Genomic DNA, 17,875 nt, shown 5'->3' with positions numbered 1-17,875 from the left:
TATGTTCCCGGTCTGCAGTGATCAGGACTGATGACAGAGTTATGTGTGGCCAAGGCTCATTGATACACATGGGGAACAAAGGCTGGCCCATGTAGTCTGATCTAATAGAAGCGTTACTAAAGCTCAGATTGTTGAAAAAGTTCATGCTGGTTCTTATAGAAAGGTGTCAGAACATACAGTGCATCTTAGTGTGTTGCGTTTGGGGACTGTATAGCCACAGAGCAGTCAGGGTGCCCATGCTGACCTGTTTCTACAGCCAAAAGTGTCTACAATGGGTATGTGAGTATTAGAACTGGACCACAGAACAATGAAAGAAGGTGGTCTGGTCTGATTAATTCAAAAATGGTTTGAGGAACAAAAGTTGGAGGTGTTGACCCCAAATTCTCCAGATCGCAATCTAATCAAGAATCTGTGGGAGGTGCTGGAAAAACAAGTGCAATCCATGGAGGCCCCACCTCACAACTTACAGGACTTAAAGCATTAGCTACTGATGGCTTGGTGCCAGATATCACAGCATACCTTCAGAGTGGAGTCCATGCCTTGATGAGTTATGATGAGTGGTCAAAATATTATGGCTGATCCAGGGCTCAAGTCCTGTGGGAACGCATGGGAACGGCGTTCCTGTACTTTTTCCACAGAAGGTACGCCATTCCCGTTAGCAGCCTCATCCTTCAGGAATGGCCTTTGAACAGGGGCAGACTGGGCCGGGGGGAAGGCTGCTGCACTACATTCTGGGAGTTGTAGTCCGGACCATGCTCAAGTTCCTGGTGGTGGTGGGTGTAGACTGGAAAGAACTGAGCAGTGCAGCAGGAAACTACAACTCCTGAGTCCCAAACACCGGCTGTGAGTGCCCCAGTGTAATGACAATCCTCGGAAAATCAGCATGCCTGGTGTGTGATGTCACAGAGAGGTGTGCCCCATTCCACTCTCCCATCCCAATTCCTCCTCCTGCACCCCGCTGCCACACACATGTCTCCACTACTACCAATACCACCGAGCCTCCGCTCATCAGGGCCACTGCTGCCACCTCATAGTCAACGGAGAAACGGCACCACACCGCTGACAGCTCACCACCTTGCTGACAGGTCAGTTGCTATCGCACCGCCCCCCACTCTTCCACAAACTGCAGAGAAGCTGGACATTACTGGGGGGGGGGTGAAGGGGGCAGAGGACATTTCTGTGGGGGGGTGAGGTGAAAGGGGCAGAGGACATTACTGTGGGGGGGGGGGGTGAAGAGGTCAGAGGACATTACTGTGGGGGGGTGAGGTGAAGGGGGCAGAGGACATTACTGTGGGGGGGGTGAAGAGGGCAGAGGACATTACTGTGGGGGGTGGAGGTGAAGGGGGCAGAGGACATTATTGTTGGGGGGAGGTGAAGGGGCAGAGGACATTACTGTGGGGAGGTGAAGGAGCAGAGGACATTTCTGGGGGGGAGGTGAAGGGGCAGAGGACATTACTGGGGGAGGGGGCAGAGGACATTACTGGGGGGAGGTGAAGGGGTAGAGGACATTACTGGGGGGGAGGTGAAGGGGCAGAGGACATTACTGGGGGGAGAGGTGAAGGGGGCAGAGGACATTACTGGGGGGGTGAAGGGGGCAGAGGACATTACGGGGGGGAGGTGAAGTGGGCAGAGGACATTACTGGGGGGGGGAGGGGCAGGGGACATGGGACATTACTGGGGGGCAGAGGACATTACGGGGGGGAGGTGAAGTGGGCAGAAGACATTACTGGGGGGTGAAGGGGCAGGGGACTTTACTGGGGGGAGGTGAAGGGGGCAGAGGACATTACCGGGGGGAGGTGAAGGGGGCAGAGGACATTACTGCGGGGAGGTGAAGGGCACAGAGGACATTACGGGGGGAGTGAAGGGGGCAGAGGACATTACGGGGGGAGGTGAAGTGGGCAGAGGACATTACTGGGGGGAGGTGAAGGGTGCAGAGGACATTACTGGGGGGAGGTGAATGGGGCAGGGGACATTACTGGGGGGGAGGTGAAGGGGCAGAGGACATTACTAGGGGAGGTGAAGGGGGCAGAGGACATTACGGGGGGGGTGAAGGGGGCAGAAGACATTACGGGGGGTGAAGGGGGCAGAGGACATTACTAGGGGGGTGAAGGGGGCAGGGGACATTACTGGGGGGAGGTGAAGGGCGCAAAGGACATTACTGGGGGGTGAAGGGGCAGGGGACATTACTGGGGGAGGTGAAGGGCTCAGAGGACATTACTGGGGGGGAGGTGAAGGGCGCAGAGGACATTACTGGGGGGGGTGAAGGGCGCAGAGGATATTACTGGGGGGGAGGTGAAGGGCGCAGAGGACATTACTGGGTGGGGGGGAGTGAAGGGGACAGAGGACATTACTGGGTGGGGAGTGAAGGGGCAGAGTTCCCAGCATTCCCTTTTACATCAGAGTCTGCAGGATTCCCCCTTACAATGCAAGGGGGAACTCTGTGGACCCTGATGTAAAGATGTAAAGGCAAACTCTGATGTTAAAAAAGTAACTTGTTTATATACCGTATTTATCGGCGTATAACACGCGCCGGGGTATAACACGCACCCCAAGTTTAGGAGGGAATTTTAAGGAAAAAAAATGTTTTAAGAAAAAAAACTTACATTTAAATGCCCATCAATGCAGCCTTGCACAGCGTCCATCTGCATGCTTGTCCAGTGTCATTTGCAGCCTTGCAGTCATTTGCAGCCTTGCAGTCAGCAGCCTTGGTGTCATTTGCAGCCTTGCAGTCATTTGCAGCCTTGCAGTCAGCAGCCTTGGTGTCATTTGCAGCCTTGCAGTCAGCAGCCTTGGTGTCATTTGCAGCCTTATCAGTGTCCATTTGCAGCCTTGCAGCTTTGCCAGTGCCAATCTGCAGCTTTGTCTGTGTCCTTTTGCAGCCTTGCCCGGGCTGCAGTTAAACTGCAGTGACATGTCAGTGTCACTGCAGTTTGAAAATGGCGCCGCCGGCGCCGAAATACACAGAGCCGGTCCTCAGCTCTTCTTGGCGGCTCTCGTTCACTTTCAGCCACTTTCGGCTCCACTCGTAGTCCCGCCCGGGATGGGCGTGACTGTGAGCGGAGCTAGCCGAAGTGTACTCGGCTAGGTTCAGGCGGCGCTCGAGTGAAGCCGAAAGTGGCCAAGAAGAGCCGAGGACCGGCTCTGTGTATTTCGGCGCTGGCGGCGCCATTTTCAAATCGGCGTATAACACGCACCCACAATTTTCCCCTGATTTTAAGGGGAAAAAAGTAATATGAATCCAGGACACATTTTTCACTATTTATACTGCCAATCTTTATTTAGGTTATGTTTAAATTAAGAACAGAGCAGCTAAACTGACATTATCAAATTGAGCCGGCTGGTTAAATACACATGAATACACAATTCAGCTTAAAACGTGGAAGCTTTTCTATTTCCAAGTTTTATTATTTATACAGCATCTTTTTATAAGATTTCGGAGCTCACTGCTGGCTGCATGTTGACATAGCTGAAAGTATGCTGCCTGCATACTGCAAATATAGTTGTACAGTGCCATCTAGTGGATACTGAGAATACTGCAAAAATAAACAAAGAACCAGTTTCTAACAATTCTCTAATAAGACAATGATGTACAAAAAGTGCTAACAAAGAACAAGCAAAGTACCTAAGACTCTGGTGCCCAACATGTGACCCCAGGGCCGCATGCAGCCCCTTGGTATATGATGTGCAGCCCTCAGTCCTTAGCCGCCTGGGATCATTGATTAGGATAATAGCAGTGATCTCTACTCGCCTTATGTAACATGTTCCCAGTTTTGTATTCTCTTCTGCAGCAAAAATGTAGCCTATCCACACTCTCAGACCCTCATTTTCTCTATTAGGTCTGCAGTCTCTGACAGTCTTTTCATGTGACAACACTGAAGAAATGACACTTTGCTACAATGTAAAGTAGTGAGTGTACAGCTTGTATACCAGTGTAAATTTGCTGTCCCCTCAAAATAACTCAACACACAGCCATTAATGTCTAAACCACTGGCAACAAAAGTGAGTACACCCCTAAGTGAAAATGTCCAAATTGGGCCCAATTAGCCATTTTTCCACCCCGGTGTCATGTGACTCGTTAGTGTTACAAGGTCTCAGGTGTGAATGAGGAGCAGGTGTGTTAAATGTGGTGTTATCGCTCTCACTCTCTCATACTGGTCACTTAAAGTTCAACATGGCACCTCATGACAAAGAACTCTCTGAGGATCTGAAAAAAATAATTATTGCTCTACATAAAGATGGCCTAGACTATAAGAAGATTGCCAAGACCCTGAAACTGAGCTGCAGCATGGTGGCCAAGACCATTCAGCGGTTTAACAGGACAGGTTCCACTCAGAACAGGCCTCGCCATGGTCGACCAAAGAAGTTGAGTGCACATGCTTAGCGTCTTATCCAGAGGTTGTCTTTGAGAAATAGAAGTATAGAGTGCTGCCAGCATGGCTGCAGAGGTTGAAGGGGTGGGGGGTCAGCCTGTCAGTGCTCAGACCATACCATTGTCGTCCCAGAAGGAAGCCTCTTCTAAAGATGATGCACAAGAAAGCCTGCAAACAGTTTGCTGAATACAAGCAGACTAAATACATGGATTACTGGAACCATGTCCTATGGTCTTATGAGACCAAAATAATCTTATTTGGTTCAGATGGTGTCAAGCGTGTGTGGGGGCAACCGGGTGAGGAGTACAAAGACAAGAGTGTATTGCCTACAGTCAAGCATGGTGGTGGGAGTGTCATGGTCTGGGGCTGCATGAGTGCTGCCGGCACTGGGGAGCTACAGTTCATTGAGAGAACCATGAATGCCAACATGTACTGTGACATTCTGAAGCAGAGCATGATGCCTTCCCTTCGGAGACTGGACCACAGGGCAGTATTCCAACATGATAACGATCCCAAACACACCTCCAAGACGACCACTGCCTTGCTAAAGAAGCTGAGGGTAAAGGTGATGGACTGGTCAAGCATGTCTCCAGACCTAAACCCTATTGAGCATCTGTGGGGCATCCTCAAATGGAAGGTGGAGGAGCGCAAGGTCTCTAACATCCACCAGCTCCATGATGTCATCATGGAGGAGGGGAAGAGGACTCCCGTGGCAACCTGTGAAGCTCTGGTGAACTCCATGCCCAAGAGGGTTAAGGCAGTGCTGGAAAATAATGGTGGCCACACAAAATATTGACACTTTGGGCCCAATTTGGACATTTTCACTTAGGGGTGTACTCATTTTTGTTTCCAGCGGTTTAGACATGAATGGCTGTGTGTTGAGTTATTTTGAGGGGACAGCAAATCTACACTGTTATACAAGCTGTACACTCACTACTTTGCATTGTAGCAGTGTCATTTCTTCAGTGTTGTCACATGAAAAGATAGAATAAAATATTTACAAAAATATGAGGGGTGTACTCACTTTTGTGAGATACTGTATATTCAACATTATGTTCGGCTCTTTGGTGATGTCAGGGGACACAGTTGAGGCCCCTGTAGCTCATAAGTTGACAACCACTGACTTAAGACTTAAGTATGAAAGGAAGCCGATCAAAGGACTGTGCACTAAATCAAGGACTACCAAAAGAACAGAGATTTGAAAAATGTGACTATAGTGGACTCATTAATCTGTGCACCTAATATTTCCTTCCATTGGCTCTTTATTCCATTGAAGATTGTAGATGGTTATTGTCAAGATGGCTTGACAAAAACCTTTAGATCAATACTCTTTTCTACACTCACTTGTTGCTTGCCCCTCTTGAGCTGAAAATCGACATGGGGCCATAAAAACTAAAGAAGGGGAGTGGTGTGTGCCCCGCCTCTGACTCATTTTGCTGTGTTGTGAATAGGCCTTAGCTTCAGAAGATCATACTATATAGGCTATTCACATTATGATAGTAAATCTCTAAACAGAAAACTCATCTCATCTCAACTGCACCACCTGCTAGATGCAAGAAAAATATTAATGTCATTAATTTAGTTATTTTTCATTAATACAATGAAGCCCTAGTCCTTATAAATAAAGAAAGCCACTTTACTTATGAATTATTATTTTGAAGCGCAGCTGTCAGTAGCTTTATAAGTTTGAATAACTGCATTCCTGAGTCACGCTATACAGATTTTTTTATAAAGCTGTCATTGAGCTTCAGTTAGGTGACCCTTTCTAGGCTTTGTTCCCCCGGTTCTGCCTGAGGGTACTATAGTGAGAAAATTGTTTCAATAGTTTGCTGCAGGCAAAGGAAGCATTTTCTTAGTGTTCACTCCCCTATACACATTCTCTATGCAGACTTTTCCTACAGGAAAATGGATAGAAAAGTGCCAGAACTCTGGGAACTTTTTATATGTTTGCTGTATAATATTGTTGTCATTCATTATTACGTTACTAGTGCAAATATAGAAAATTTGAATATTGGGCTGGCAGCTTCTACACGCCGTAGGGCTTCCAGGATCACCTTGGGTTATGGTAGGGATGAGTGATTTAGAATTGAAGTGCCACACCAAATATAAAAGTCCAAATACAAGTGTATTTCAATAATATATTGTGTGCAAAACCAACACATTTCAGGGACTTAACCCCCTTTATTAGGACTTAGAGAAAGTGAAACAATTATGTAGACTCAATATTAAATCTATAGTGGGATGATATTGAAATGAATTTTCACAGCAATTTGTGAGGATGTTACTGGGAAAATTATACATACAGTACATTGTTTCATTGTTTCATTTCTTCCAAGCCCTGATGAAGTGAGTGGAGGTACAGCCCCTGAAACACTTAGGCTTTGCAAACAGTACCATATATACTCGAGTATAAGTCGTTCCGAGTATAAGTCGAGGCCCTAATTTACCACAAAAAAATTGGAAAAACGTATTGACCTGAGTATAAGACGAGGGTGAGAAATGCACAGCTACTGTAAGTGGAAAAGAGGGTCAACAATGCCCATTTGCAGCCTCACTGTCCCCATTTGCATGCTTCACTGTGCCCATTTGCAGCCATAGGTCCCCCGAACTTCAAACTCGGTAGTTAAGGGTTCCTAGATGCCCCCTAGCTGCAGCCAAAATTTGGGGTCTCTGAACCCAAAGGGTCCCAAAATGACATTGCTGCAGATGGACACAGTTGACCGAATTTGGGGCCCCGTATCTTGGGGCCACTTAGTGCTAAGAACCCCAAATTTGGTGTGCAAACCCAGTGGAACTAGCACCATAAAATATCCAAAGCTGGGGTTTCTAGCACCAAGTGGCCCCGAGATACAGGGCCCCAAAAATCAGTTCAGAAAATGTCAAGCACTTTTCTGTAGCAGAGAATGACATTTTCCGAACTGGCTTTGGGGCCCCGTATCTCGGGGCTACTTGGTGCTAGGAACTCCAACTTTGGATATGTTATGTTACCAGTTCCACTGGGTTTGCACACTAAATTTGGGGTTCCTAGCACCAAGTGGCCCTGAGATACGGGGCCCCAAACTCGGTTCGGAAAATGAAATTTTTTGCTGCAGAAAAGTGCTTGACTCGAGTATAAGTCGAGGGGGGCACTTTCAGCACAAAAAAATGTGCTGAAAAACTTATACTCGAGTATATACGGTATATTGTCTTTGGTCTTGTATATTACTCCAATTGTAAATCATTCATTTCCTACTTTTATGAAATGTTTTAAAGCTTTCTGGGTCCCAGAAGTCTTTTATTTAATTTACTTTATTATTAGTAATTTAATTTACTTTATTATTCCCATGCAGCTGGGATATTGGAAATTGGTCAGTTTGCAGCCGGACTTGCGGCCCTGGAATACAACACCGTCAGGTCCTCTGCCGGCAGATTTACGCAAATCGCACCACCATGGTTCACCCACAGAGATGTGGCCATCTACCCAAACCCAACGTCACTCAGACATGTCAGCTTCGTATATGCAGCCAATGGGAGATCCAGAGCAACTGGAGCACGGTAAGAACCTGTATATCCCAAAATCCTATAGAATGTCATATTGAGCATGTAATGCAGACCTCAGGTTATCCTAAAGTGAACTTGTGGCCAGGTTATGGTCAGTAAAATATTGATATAATCTTAACAAGCACTAAATGTACTGAAAAACAAGCCCTCAATGACCTCTGTAGCTGCAGCCATTGCATAGCATATCATTCTCAACTTACTAACATAACTTGCATTTGCCAAAAATGTCCATCCCATATAAATTGTCCAGAGCAGTGGTTCTCAACCTTATTGAGACCAATAAATTCTTCCAAAACCTCCCATACCCCAACAGTAAAAAAAAAAAAGTTATATTCTTACACAATAAAAGTATGGGAATGCAAAAGAAATATTTAAATTCTGAAAGGCTCTGGATAGGGCTAGGTGTCACTGTGGTGGGATGGGGGTGGCCCTGTAGGGGATGACATTTCTGCAGGTGTCTGGGGGGCTTTGGAGGGGGCTAGGGGGTCGCTCCATGAGGCTGGGGATTTTGCAGGGGCAATGTAGGTGCTGCAGGGGTTGTGGGCAGTGTTGTAGGTCGGGGGAACTATAGGGGGCTGGAAGCTATTCAGTAGCCTGGGGAGCACTGCAGGGGGATGGGTGACACTGTACGAGGTTGGCGAGTACTGGGGGAGGTTGGGGGCGTTGTGGCGGCTGAGGACCACTGCAGTCCACTATGGAAGGTTGGGGGAACTATGGTTGCTGACTGGGAATCACTGTGGGATTCAGGAGATTGGCAGCTGGCTGGAGGCCCGGTAGGAGGGAGGCCATGGCCCAGCAGCAGGCCACGGCTCAGTGGTTGAGAAGCACTGGTCTTGAGACAGCCAGTCTTTGTTTTCAGAACTATCAATAGTAAAAAAAAATAAACCAGCAGAAATATTTGGTATCCAGAATTTCCTGGCATGACCGTCCTCTACAACATTCAGACCTGTGCTTATTCTGGGAGGTTTGATTGTGGGTAACCATCCTCTGCAGTTCTTATCCTTCATTTTGCTTACTCTTGCCTTGACATCTTTGTATCCACAGTGCTCCGTCATGTGCGGCGTTGGGCAGAGGACGCGACATGTGCGCTGCATTAGTAGCCAAGGAGATGAAGTCGGTGATGGAGAGTGCAGCAACCGCCTCCGACCTAGAACCAACGAGGCCTGTGACATGGGCCCATGTGTCCGCAGCTGGTTCCACAATGAATGGAGCTCAACGGTAAGTCATTACCAATGGTAACTCCCACTACTAAGGGATGGGCTTAATTCAAAGGACAATATCTAAATTACAACAACCATAGAAGAAAATCTGAATTGATCCATCATTGATATGACTAGACTTAAACACCAGCTCTAAGAATTACAAATAAAATACCTGTATATTATGCCCGCTAAAATTAGGCCATCGTGTCTACCATTGCCTTCTTCACTATCCCAGGAACCAGAAAATGCCTGCCATTGCCTGTCAATTGTCATTGTGTTTGTTACTGCAATACTGGAAATAATCTTGTAATTACATTAAAGCAGCGACTATCGTATAGCTGTAGCACCCTGATGTTTAGGCAGGGTTGCTATTAAATTTAGTTGCCAGGCAATAGTTGCCTTGGCCAATTGTTTGAAGATCAATTGATTCCTCTCTAAATCTGGACTTGTTGCACCTTTTCTATTCTGTCACTAGGTGGCGCTATGCTGGTGACACTAGACAAGACAAGGGCTTTGCAAGCTCAGACATGAATGGTTGGGGTGTCTCAGCTAATAGGCAGGGATTTCTTTGGTCCATTGGCCTGCTGGGAGAGCCTATTTATTTGGGTGGAGTCTGGTGATCGGGGTTCTGTGCCACCTGGACGGCTTGGTCTGGGTGGACGTGTGTTGTGCTACCCCAGGCTGCTAGGCTGGAAACCTCAGCCTATCCCGGGGACACTTTTCTGCTAGGCTGCCTGAGGGGCTTTCCAGGAGCGGGAGAGCAGCATAGGGTTGGGACTTACGGCTTGTAGTCCAACCAGAAGTAACGATTCAGCCGGATGGGGAACCAGTGTGGTCGGAGAAAAGAAGGGGAAGCTGTCGCCACTAAGGGACCATCCACCTTGCTCCCGGAGACCACTGTGAGTAGCTGAAGCAAGTACCAGAGCAGTCTTCTCACCAGTCAGGGAAGGTCAAGAAGTGGGGAAACTTCAGCAAGTACCAAGCTAGGGACCCAGCCAGTGGAGGTGATGCTTGCAGAGCATCATTGTGTGCCAAGTCAGGGACCTAGCAGGTCAGCGGGGTGACGCTTGAGGATTATTTGTGAGTGCCAAGCTAGGGACCCAGCAGGGAAGCAGGGGTGAAGCTTGAAGAAGATACTGAGTTAGAGAGTTGGAAGAGTCCAGGGGATCCAGTGGCGAGTGCATCTGGTAGTCTAGTGAAAGACTGGGAGCTCAGTTGAGTGAAGATCTACAGTAGGAGACTGTGGAGGAAGTGAAGAAGTTGATTGCAACCTTTGTTGTAAACTGTTACAAGCTTGTTGCCATAGGAGACAGCAGTCCTACCCATTCAGATGTGGTGTCTAGCTAGATGCCTTCTCCTTTATGGCTGTCTGCCTATAGAAGTCTCGGAGTCTGACAATTAACATTGCATCTACCTAAGGGTGTCCTGGCCTTAACCCTCTTTCCCAGAGTTCTGTTTAAAAGACAATAAATCTCTTTGCATTCAAGAAGCGTCTGGCGCCCATCAATTCACCTTGCACTTCACCCACTATGCCTTGTAACCCACTCTACACAGAAGGATGTCAGCTGTCCCTAACTCTGGAAGTCACCATTAGGCCTCTGGGGGCCCAGGAACTCGCTACATAGCATTTATTTTAAAAGATTTTAGCAAATGGCCCAGAATGGTTTATCCTAATATGTGTAGACCAGAGAAGAAATGTGTGATGACCTCTTCTAAAGCCCCAATATATTGTGCAACTAATAGGTACCTGCTGTCAGTAGAAAGACTTCCTGATTTTTGTCATTCCTGTTGTGTTGCCTTAGTGATAGATTTTCATCCTTTCTTTTTCACTTACAGTGTTCTTCAGAATGTGGAATGGGAATCCAGCGTCGTTCAGTCTTCTGTCTCTCTAGTTCAGCCTCAGATGAATCTCAGGAAAGCTGCGGAGGAACTAAGCCTTCTGACATGAGAGTCTGTAACAGTGGACCCTGTGAAAGGATAGTGAAGTGGTACACAGGACCTTGGTCTGAGGTAAGCAGACAGACAGGTCCCCTTTGTTCTTGGCCAAGCATGCAGCACCTAAACTATTCTTTCATCTATTGTTCTTGTCTACCGCTTACTGTAGACACTTACCCGAACTGCCAGACTACCCTTTTCATGCTGCCTACCTTGACCCCTACTTGAACTAGAGTATTCTCCCATCTACCGCCGACTCTTTGCTCACCAAAACTGCCTGATTACCCTTTGCTTGCTGCCTACCTTGACCCCTGCTTGAACAGGACTACCCTCCCATCTACTGCCTTGTGTACTGCCTATCCTTTGCTGATCCAGACTGCCTGACTGCTTGGTGCCTGCCAAGACCCCTACTTGTACCTGACTGCTCTCTGCTAGCCACTTGCCCCCCCCCCCCCCCCCCGCTTGGATCTGACTACCCTTTAGTCTCCTGTCTCCCCCACTGTCTCTGTACCTTAACCTGGTCCTGCCGCCCTCTTGGGGGGAGGGGGTGGTGCAATCTTGGGGGACGCAACCTGGTGCTGGTTTGCAGCAAAGAAAACAGGGGGTTGCTGGAGTTCCCAACCATCATCCTTGCAGGATGCTCTGTTGAAGACTGATTGGTACTTAGGCTACGCACCCTGGGTGAGCCCACACCATTTGCACCCCTACCCCATTGTTCTTAAAAGAACAATATTAATCTCATGGATATCTATAAGGGCAGAATTGAGTGCCAAACATATCATTGTAGATGCTTATAAACACTAAGAAGTGTAACATTGTCCAATCAAGATTTACATACAAAAAAAAAATCTTTCCCCCAATCTTTCCCCCCAACTAAGAAGGTCTGTTCTAATATCTGTATGTCAGGTAGTTCAGTCGTCATTCTTAATGAAGAGTTGCAAGATGAACCACCCCAGTATTATTAGAGTCCCTTCATAGAACTGAACAGAGGTAAGATCAGCATTAAATTGCAGCCAGACTGAATGTAGTTCAGTCTGGCAGTGGAGTGGCAGTAAAACGAGCGGTTAATTTGTGCTCTTAGTGCTCCATAACCACCCACCTCCAAATGTACATAGTGGTCAGAGGTGTGACAATAGACATGTAGAGATATATCACTGCTCTATATCTGTAATCAAGACAATAACTGGGTGAAAATTTAGAGATGGACAACCCTAGGTGGGGCTGCGATGTCCAGCTTGAATAAGTTGGATGTGAAATGGCATTATTGGTGTGCGACTTCTTGCTTCCTGCTGCGGCCACGATGCTTTGCAGTGCAGGAACTTTAACGCGTTGAGTTTGGCAGGCAGCGCTGCCTGTCATGCTCTCCCTCTGATGTCAATGGAACGGTGCTACCACTACCTGTAGTTGCCATAGTCACGTTTGGTGTGTAGTGGCAGTGTGATAGTTCAATGTAAAATTCCCATTGGGATCAAAAAAGTCTCCCTTGGAATAGAAAACAGGCCGCAAAGGAGGCCACCGTATCACCTTCTAAACACCTGTAAACTGGCTGTCAACCACGTTCTGAAAAGCGATTCACTTTGGATTGCTTGTCAGAGGGTGGTAAAGTCTGCTGCCATGTGAAAGAGGCTTACTGTACTGCACTGCTAAGCAGGAAGCACAGTATGCCTATGTAATGAGCAAACATGGCTGCCCCCCATGTACATAGAGTGGTTGACACTTCTGCCTAGCAGCAATAGGGTCGCTGGTTCTAATCCCAAACACAACACTAACTGCCTTGAGTTTGCATATTCTCTCTGTGCCTGAGTGGGTTTCCTCCGGGTACTCTGGTTTCCTTCCATACTCCAAAGACATGCTGGTAGGTTAATTGGCCCTAGTATGTGTATGACTGTGAGTTATGCCGCGTACACACGAGCGGACTTTATGGCAGACTTTGCCCGGCGGACTTTTCGACAGACTTTATGACGGACTTTGTGAATGAACGGACTTGCCTACACACAATCCACCAAAGTCCGTCGAATTCGTACATGATGACGTACAACCGGACTAAAACAAGGAAGTTCATAGCCAGTAGCCAATAGCTGCCCTAGCGTGGCTTTTTGTCCGTCGAACTAGCATACAGACGAGCGGACTTTTCGACCGGACTCGAGTTCGACGGAAAGATTTAAAACATGTTTCAAATCTAAGTCCGTCCAACTTTTGAGAAAACAAAGTCCGCTGGAGCCCACACACAATCGAATTGTCCGACGAAATCCCGTCCGCCGGACCAAGTCTGCCGTAAAGTCCGCTCGTGTGTAGGCGGCATTAGGGACCTTAGATTGTAAGCTCCTAGAGGTCAGTGGCTGATGTGAATGTATAATTATTATGTAAAGCGCTGTGTAAATTGACAACGCTATATGAGTATTTGAAATGACAAATATATAATAAGTTCAGCTTTTGAAATGTGGATTGCCCATGTGACTATTAGGAGGTCTCAATGTAGAAGAGCTTATAACAAATTTGGGGGCTATCATGAAAAACTAAAGATATATTGTGGCCTCTTATATTGCTGCCACATTAAGCTACTGTTTTTCATTTCATTTCATTTCATGAATGAATGAATGAATGAAGAATTTGTAGAGCGATGCAAATGCGAACTGAATCGCCTCAAGGCGCTAGAGTGCGTTCTCTGTTGCCAGCTTCTTAGAAAAGGAAGGTCTTTAGTTTTTTCCTGAAGGCCTGATGGTTTTCTTCCATGCGGATGTGGATCGGAAGAGCGCTCCATAGTCGAGGTTTCATACAATGTATGTATTTCATACATGTAATTTAAACTGATTACATTTACATATATACTGTATCTAGAAACATGACCAAAAAATACAGTCAGGATAGAAAACATGTTTAAGAAGCATAGGTCCTAATTCTCCTTTCCTGTATATTAGTGCTCGGCAGATTGTGATGAAGGCTCACAGAGACGAGATGTGATCTGCATCAGCAAACTTGGGACTGAGTTTAACGTGACGGACCCATCTGAGTGTGCTCACCTTGACAAGCCCACCGGTCTGCAATCATGTAATGCTGGATCTTGTGGATCACGCTGGTTCACATCCCCATGGAGCACAGTAAGTGTATAAGTGTAATTAATCTGCTTATAAAGAGGAACTCTGGGAAAAGAATAGGCCAAATATGTATAGATAAAGGAATCAGAGTGATAATGGAGGTGCCTTCAGGAGCAGGTAATATATAAGAGAGGAAGAGAGAGTAAAGCCACCCAAAGATGTGAACCTGAGCTTTGCCCAACAGGGCAATACAGGTTATACTCAAAGCGGCAGACTATTAAAAAAATAAAAATAGTATTCTCATACTATTCCTGAATGATCCCTGTAGTGTGTCTAATATGTGTATTTTCTACAATCGACAGCTACATCTAGTGGCCATAGTGTGGTATTGTTCTAGATTTTGGTATTGAAAATACTGAATTATTGACACTAGATGGAGCTGATGATCATAGGAAATAAACATATTACACATATTAGACATATTATGGAGATTATTTGTGACACCTGTGTGAATACTGAGGCATATGCACAGCGAATTGTTAGTGTATGTCAAGCTGAACCCTTTTTCTTTTCTTATAGGGTGAGGAAGGGCATAAAAAGAGAGCTCTATTAACCACTTGCCGACCGGCTCATGCCAATATACGTCGGCAGAATGGCATGGCTGTGCAAAACAACGTATGGGCACGTTGTTCCCTTTAAGAGCCGCTGGAGGCGTGCACGAGAGCCAGCATGGGGATTTGTGTGTGTAAACACACAAATCCCAGTGCTGTCAGGGGAGAGGAGACATGTTGTTTGTTCCTAGTAAGCAGAAACAGCGATATGTCTCCTCTCCTAGTCAGTCATATACCCATACAGTTAGAAACACTAACTAGGGAACACATTTAACCCCTTGATCGTCCCCTAATGTTAACCCCTTCCCTACCAGTGACATTTACACAGTAACTAGTGCATTTTTATAGCACTGATCGCTGTATAAATGTCAGTGGTCCCAAAAATGTGTCAGAAGTGTCCAATCTGTCTGCCGCAATGTCGCAGTACCGCTAAAAATCGCAGATCACCGCCATTACTAGTAAAAAAAATAATAAAAATGCCATAAATCTTTCCCATAGTTTGTAGATGCTATAACTTTTGCGCAAACCAATCAATATACGCTTATTGCAATCTTTTTTTTTTTTTTTTTTACCAAAAACATGTAGAAGAATATATATTGACCTAAACTGATGAAAAAATTTGTTTTTTAAAAACATTTTTGGGTATACTTATTATAGCAAAAAGTAAAAAATATATATTTTTTTAATTGTTGCTCTATTTTTGTTTATAGTGCAAAAAATAAAATAAAATACCACCAAAAAAAAGCTCTATTTGTGCGGAAAAGGACGGAAATTTCATTTGGGTACAGCGTCGCACGACCGCGCAATTGTCAGTTAAAGCAACTCAGTGCCAAATTGTAAAAGGTGCTCTGATCAGGAAGGAGGTAAAATCTTCTGGGGCTGAAGTGGTTAAATAATTTTGCCTAGCTTCCTGTCCTGCTTTTGGAAATATCCTCTAACTTTATGTTATGTATGTGGGATAGGAAGAGAAGGGCAATTTCCTCAATAACCTGGCAGGAGATTCATAGAAAGTACAGGCTGGCAACTCGACCGCTTCTCCATAGAAAATATTTATTTAAGCATTACAGCAATAACATCATCAAAAAAATCTGATGCTTTTCGGCCTTAGGCCTTCATCAAAAGCAACCTGGCAGGGGTTTTAATCTTTCCCTACTTTGTCCCCCAAAAAATTGTCTATACATAACCTTTTAAAAAAAAGTTTTTTTCTAGGGCTTAACTTTCTTTTTTCAAAATAACCCCCCCCCCTTTTCTTGCTCCCTCCAGTGCTCGCAGTCCTGCCTCGGCGGTCTCCAGGTAAGGGAGGTTCGTTGTCTGACAGCCGATAAGAGCTTCAGTCAGCTCTGTGACTTGGATTCCAAGCCGGACGAGAAGAAAACGTGCAACACGCAGCCCTGCTCCGCCGTTCTAGGTGAGGAGTCCGCGACAACTGCCCCACCTCCAACTGATATAGCAGTGCAGGCCTCTCCGGCAGCTAAGAGGTTAATAAAACGCTGAATGCTTTGCGGTGCACATGAGTGTCAGTGGCAGCCATGAATATTCACCATCACTGCTTGTGTCAGTGTAATAAGACTACCATTCATCACATCGTTATAGGGGTAGATTAAAGTGTAACTCCATCTTTGTAGAAAATCTGTTATTTGAAATCAGAACAGTGAGTGACTGCCTTTCTGAAATGTGTTCATTAACCCTATGTTCACACCTATGCGCTTTTTTTGTGCGTTTTCCGTTTTTCAAAAACACTACAGTCCATTTAATGTGGTTTCCTATGGGCCATGTTCACATTTATTTGGCCTTTTTGGAAAGGGTCGGGAACTTTTTTTTTTCTGCAGCAGGTTGCGTTTTGCATGTAATAGACTCCAATGGAGTCGCACCAGAAACGCAAATGCATGCTCAAATAAGGGTCTGGTATTGATTTTTTTTTTTTTTTCATTTTGGTGTGGGGTTCCCTGCCAAATCCATACCAGACCCAAGGACCGTTTTTTCACGAATTTTTAATTTTATTTCTGCTGACAATTCTTTTTTTTAAAGCTTTTACCGGGAAACCATCAGAAGTCATCGGTTGCCAAGGATGTGGCGGCCGCCTTCCCAGCCCGCTCCTTAGCAACCAGCTATATACAGTGTGTTTTACCACTTAAAACGGAGTTCCACCCTTTAAAAAGTCTTTTAATAATCAGACACTCACCTGTCCCACGGTCCAGCGATGCGGGTGCACGAAGCCCCGCTCCTCTCCCCCTTATCTCTGCAGCGCCGGCATTGTTACTGTGGGTGCGCACTCCGCATGCAGATGTAGAGACTTCAGTGTTAGGGTGGACTTATCCTTTAACCTGGCAGTGCGGGGGCAAGTCACTGCAAAGGGACATTTTTGTTTTCCTTGGAATTCAGCTTTAAACATGTCTGCTTTTGCTCAACTCCATTACATGGTGGATCGATGAGATTAGTAGTTTAACTAAGAAAGATACGGATGTTTGTGCTTTCGTTCAAGCTCATGGGAAGTTACAAAGGCACTGCATTTTTGACAAGATCTACAGGTATTTTCTGTACTTGTCGAAAGTGTTCTTAACCTTAAAAAAAAAATGAATGCACCCATCTCATTTTATGACTGGTAAGCTACAATATATTTCATGTTTGTTTTTGGATTCAGGTACACTTTAAAATATAAAGAAAGGCAGAGTTACACTTTAATCTTCAGTTTAACTCTTTTGATGTGGTTGGTGAACTAAACCCCCTTTATCACCCATAGTCCAAATTAATACCAGTCCTCACTATTATAGGTATGATCCAAAGTCCAGGCCAACCTGATATTAGAAACCTGTTATAATGGAAATATGCAGCTCCCATAGCTGTGCTCCCTCTGGAGATGTCAGATTCAATGCTGTTATGTTGATCCTCTGGCTTCAGTGCTTTTCAGATTGCCTGATCGGTGAAGTCAAAATGGCTGATCTTCATGTTTTTTCTAGACCAGCTTTTAGAAGGTATCGAAGCCAGGAGATAACCATGAGAGCAGGACAGCCAGTGTTGTCAGAAGGCGATATACAATGGCTGATATATTGCTTTATCTACATGAAAGTGAAGAGGAAAAAAAAAATGTTGATACAAAAAAAAAAGACTTCTGTTTGGGACTCCAACCATCTGCAGGGATAGCCATGGGTGAGCAAAGTGGCCACACTCCACCTTAAACTGTC

At 45.7% G+C, this 17,875-nt stretch overlaps 1 protein-coding gene across 3 annotated transcripts in view; it reads left to right on the top strand.

The window, feature by feature from the left end:
• The window catches only part of ADAMTSL4 (ADAMTS like 4), a 307,238-nt gene that overhangs the window by 284,572 nt on the left and 4,791 nt on the right, over positions 1-17,875 (top strand). For all 3 annotated transcript variants that reach the window (XM_073610837.1, XM_073610838.1, XM_073610836.1), the window contains 5 exons: positions 7,700-7,904; positions 8,955-9,128; positions 10,949-11,122; positions 13,966-14,145; positions 15,957-16,101. In XM_073610837.1, coding sequence (XP_073466938.1) covers positions 7,700-7,904; positions 8,955-9,128; positions 10,949-11,122; positions 13,966-14,145; positions 15,957-16,101 — 878 coding nt within the window. The remainder of the gene's footprint in view (positions 1-7,699; positions 7,905-8,954; positions 9,129-10,948; positions 11,123-13,965; positions 14,146-15,956; positions 16,102-17,875) is intronic.

Source organism: Aquarana catesbeiana, linkage group LG13, assembly GCF_042186555.1.
Source record: "Aquarana catesbeiana isolate 2022-GZ linkage group LG13, ASM4218655v1, whole genome shotgun sequence".
NCBI lineage: Eukaryota > Metazoa > Chordata > Amphibia > Anura > Ranidae > Aquarana > Aquarana catesbeiana.
Note: the sequence above shows the minus strand (reverse complement) of the source record. Positions and strands in the feature narration are given on the sequence as shown.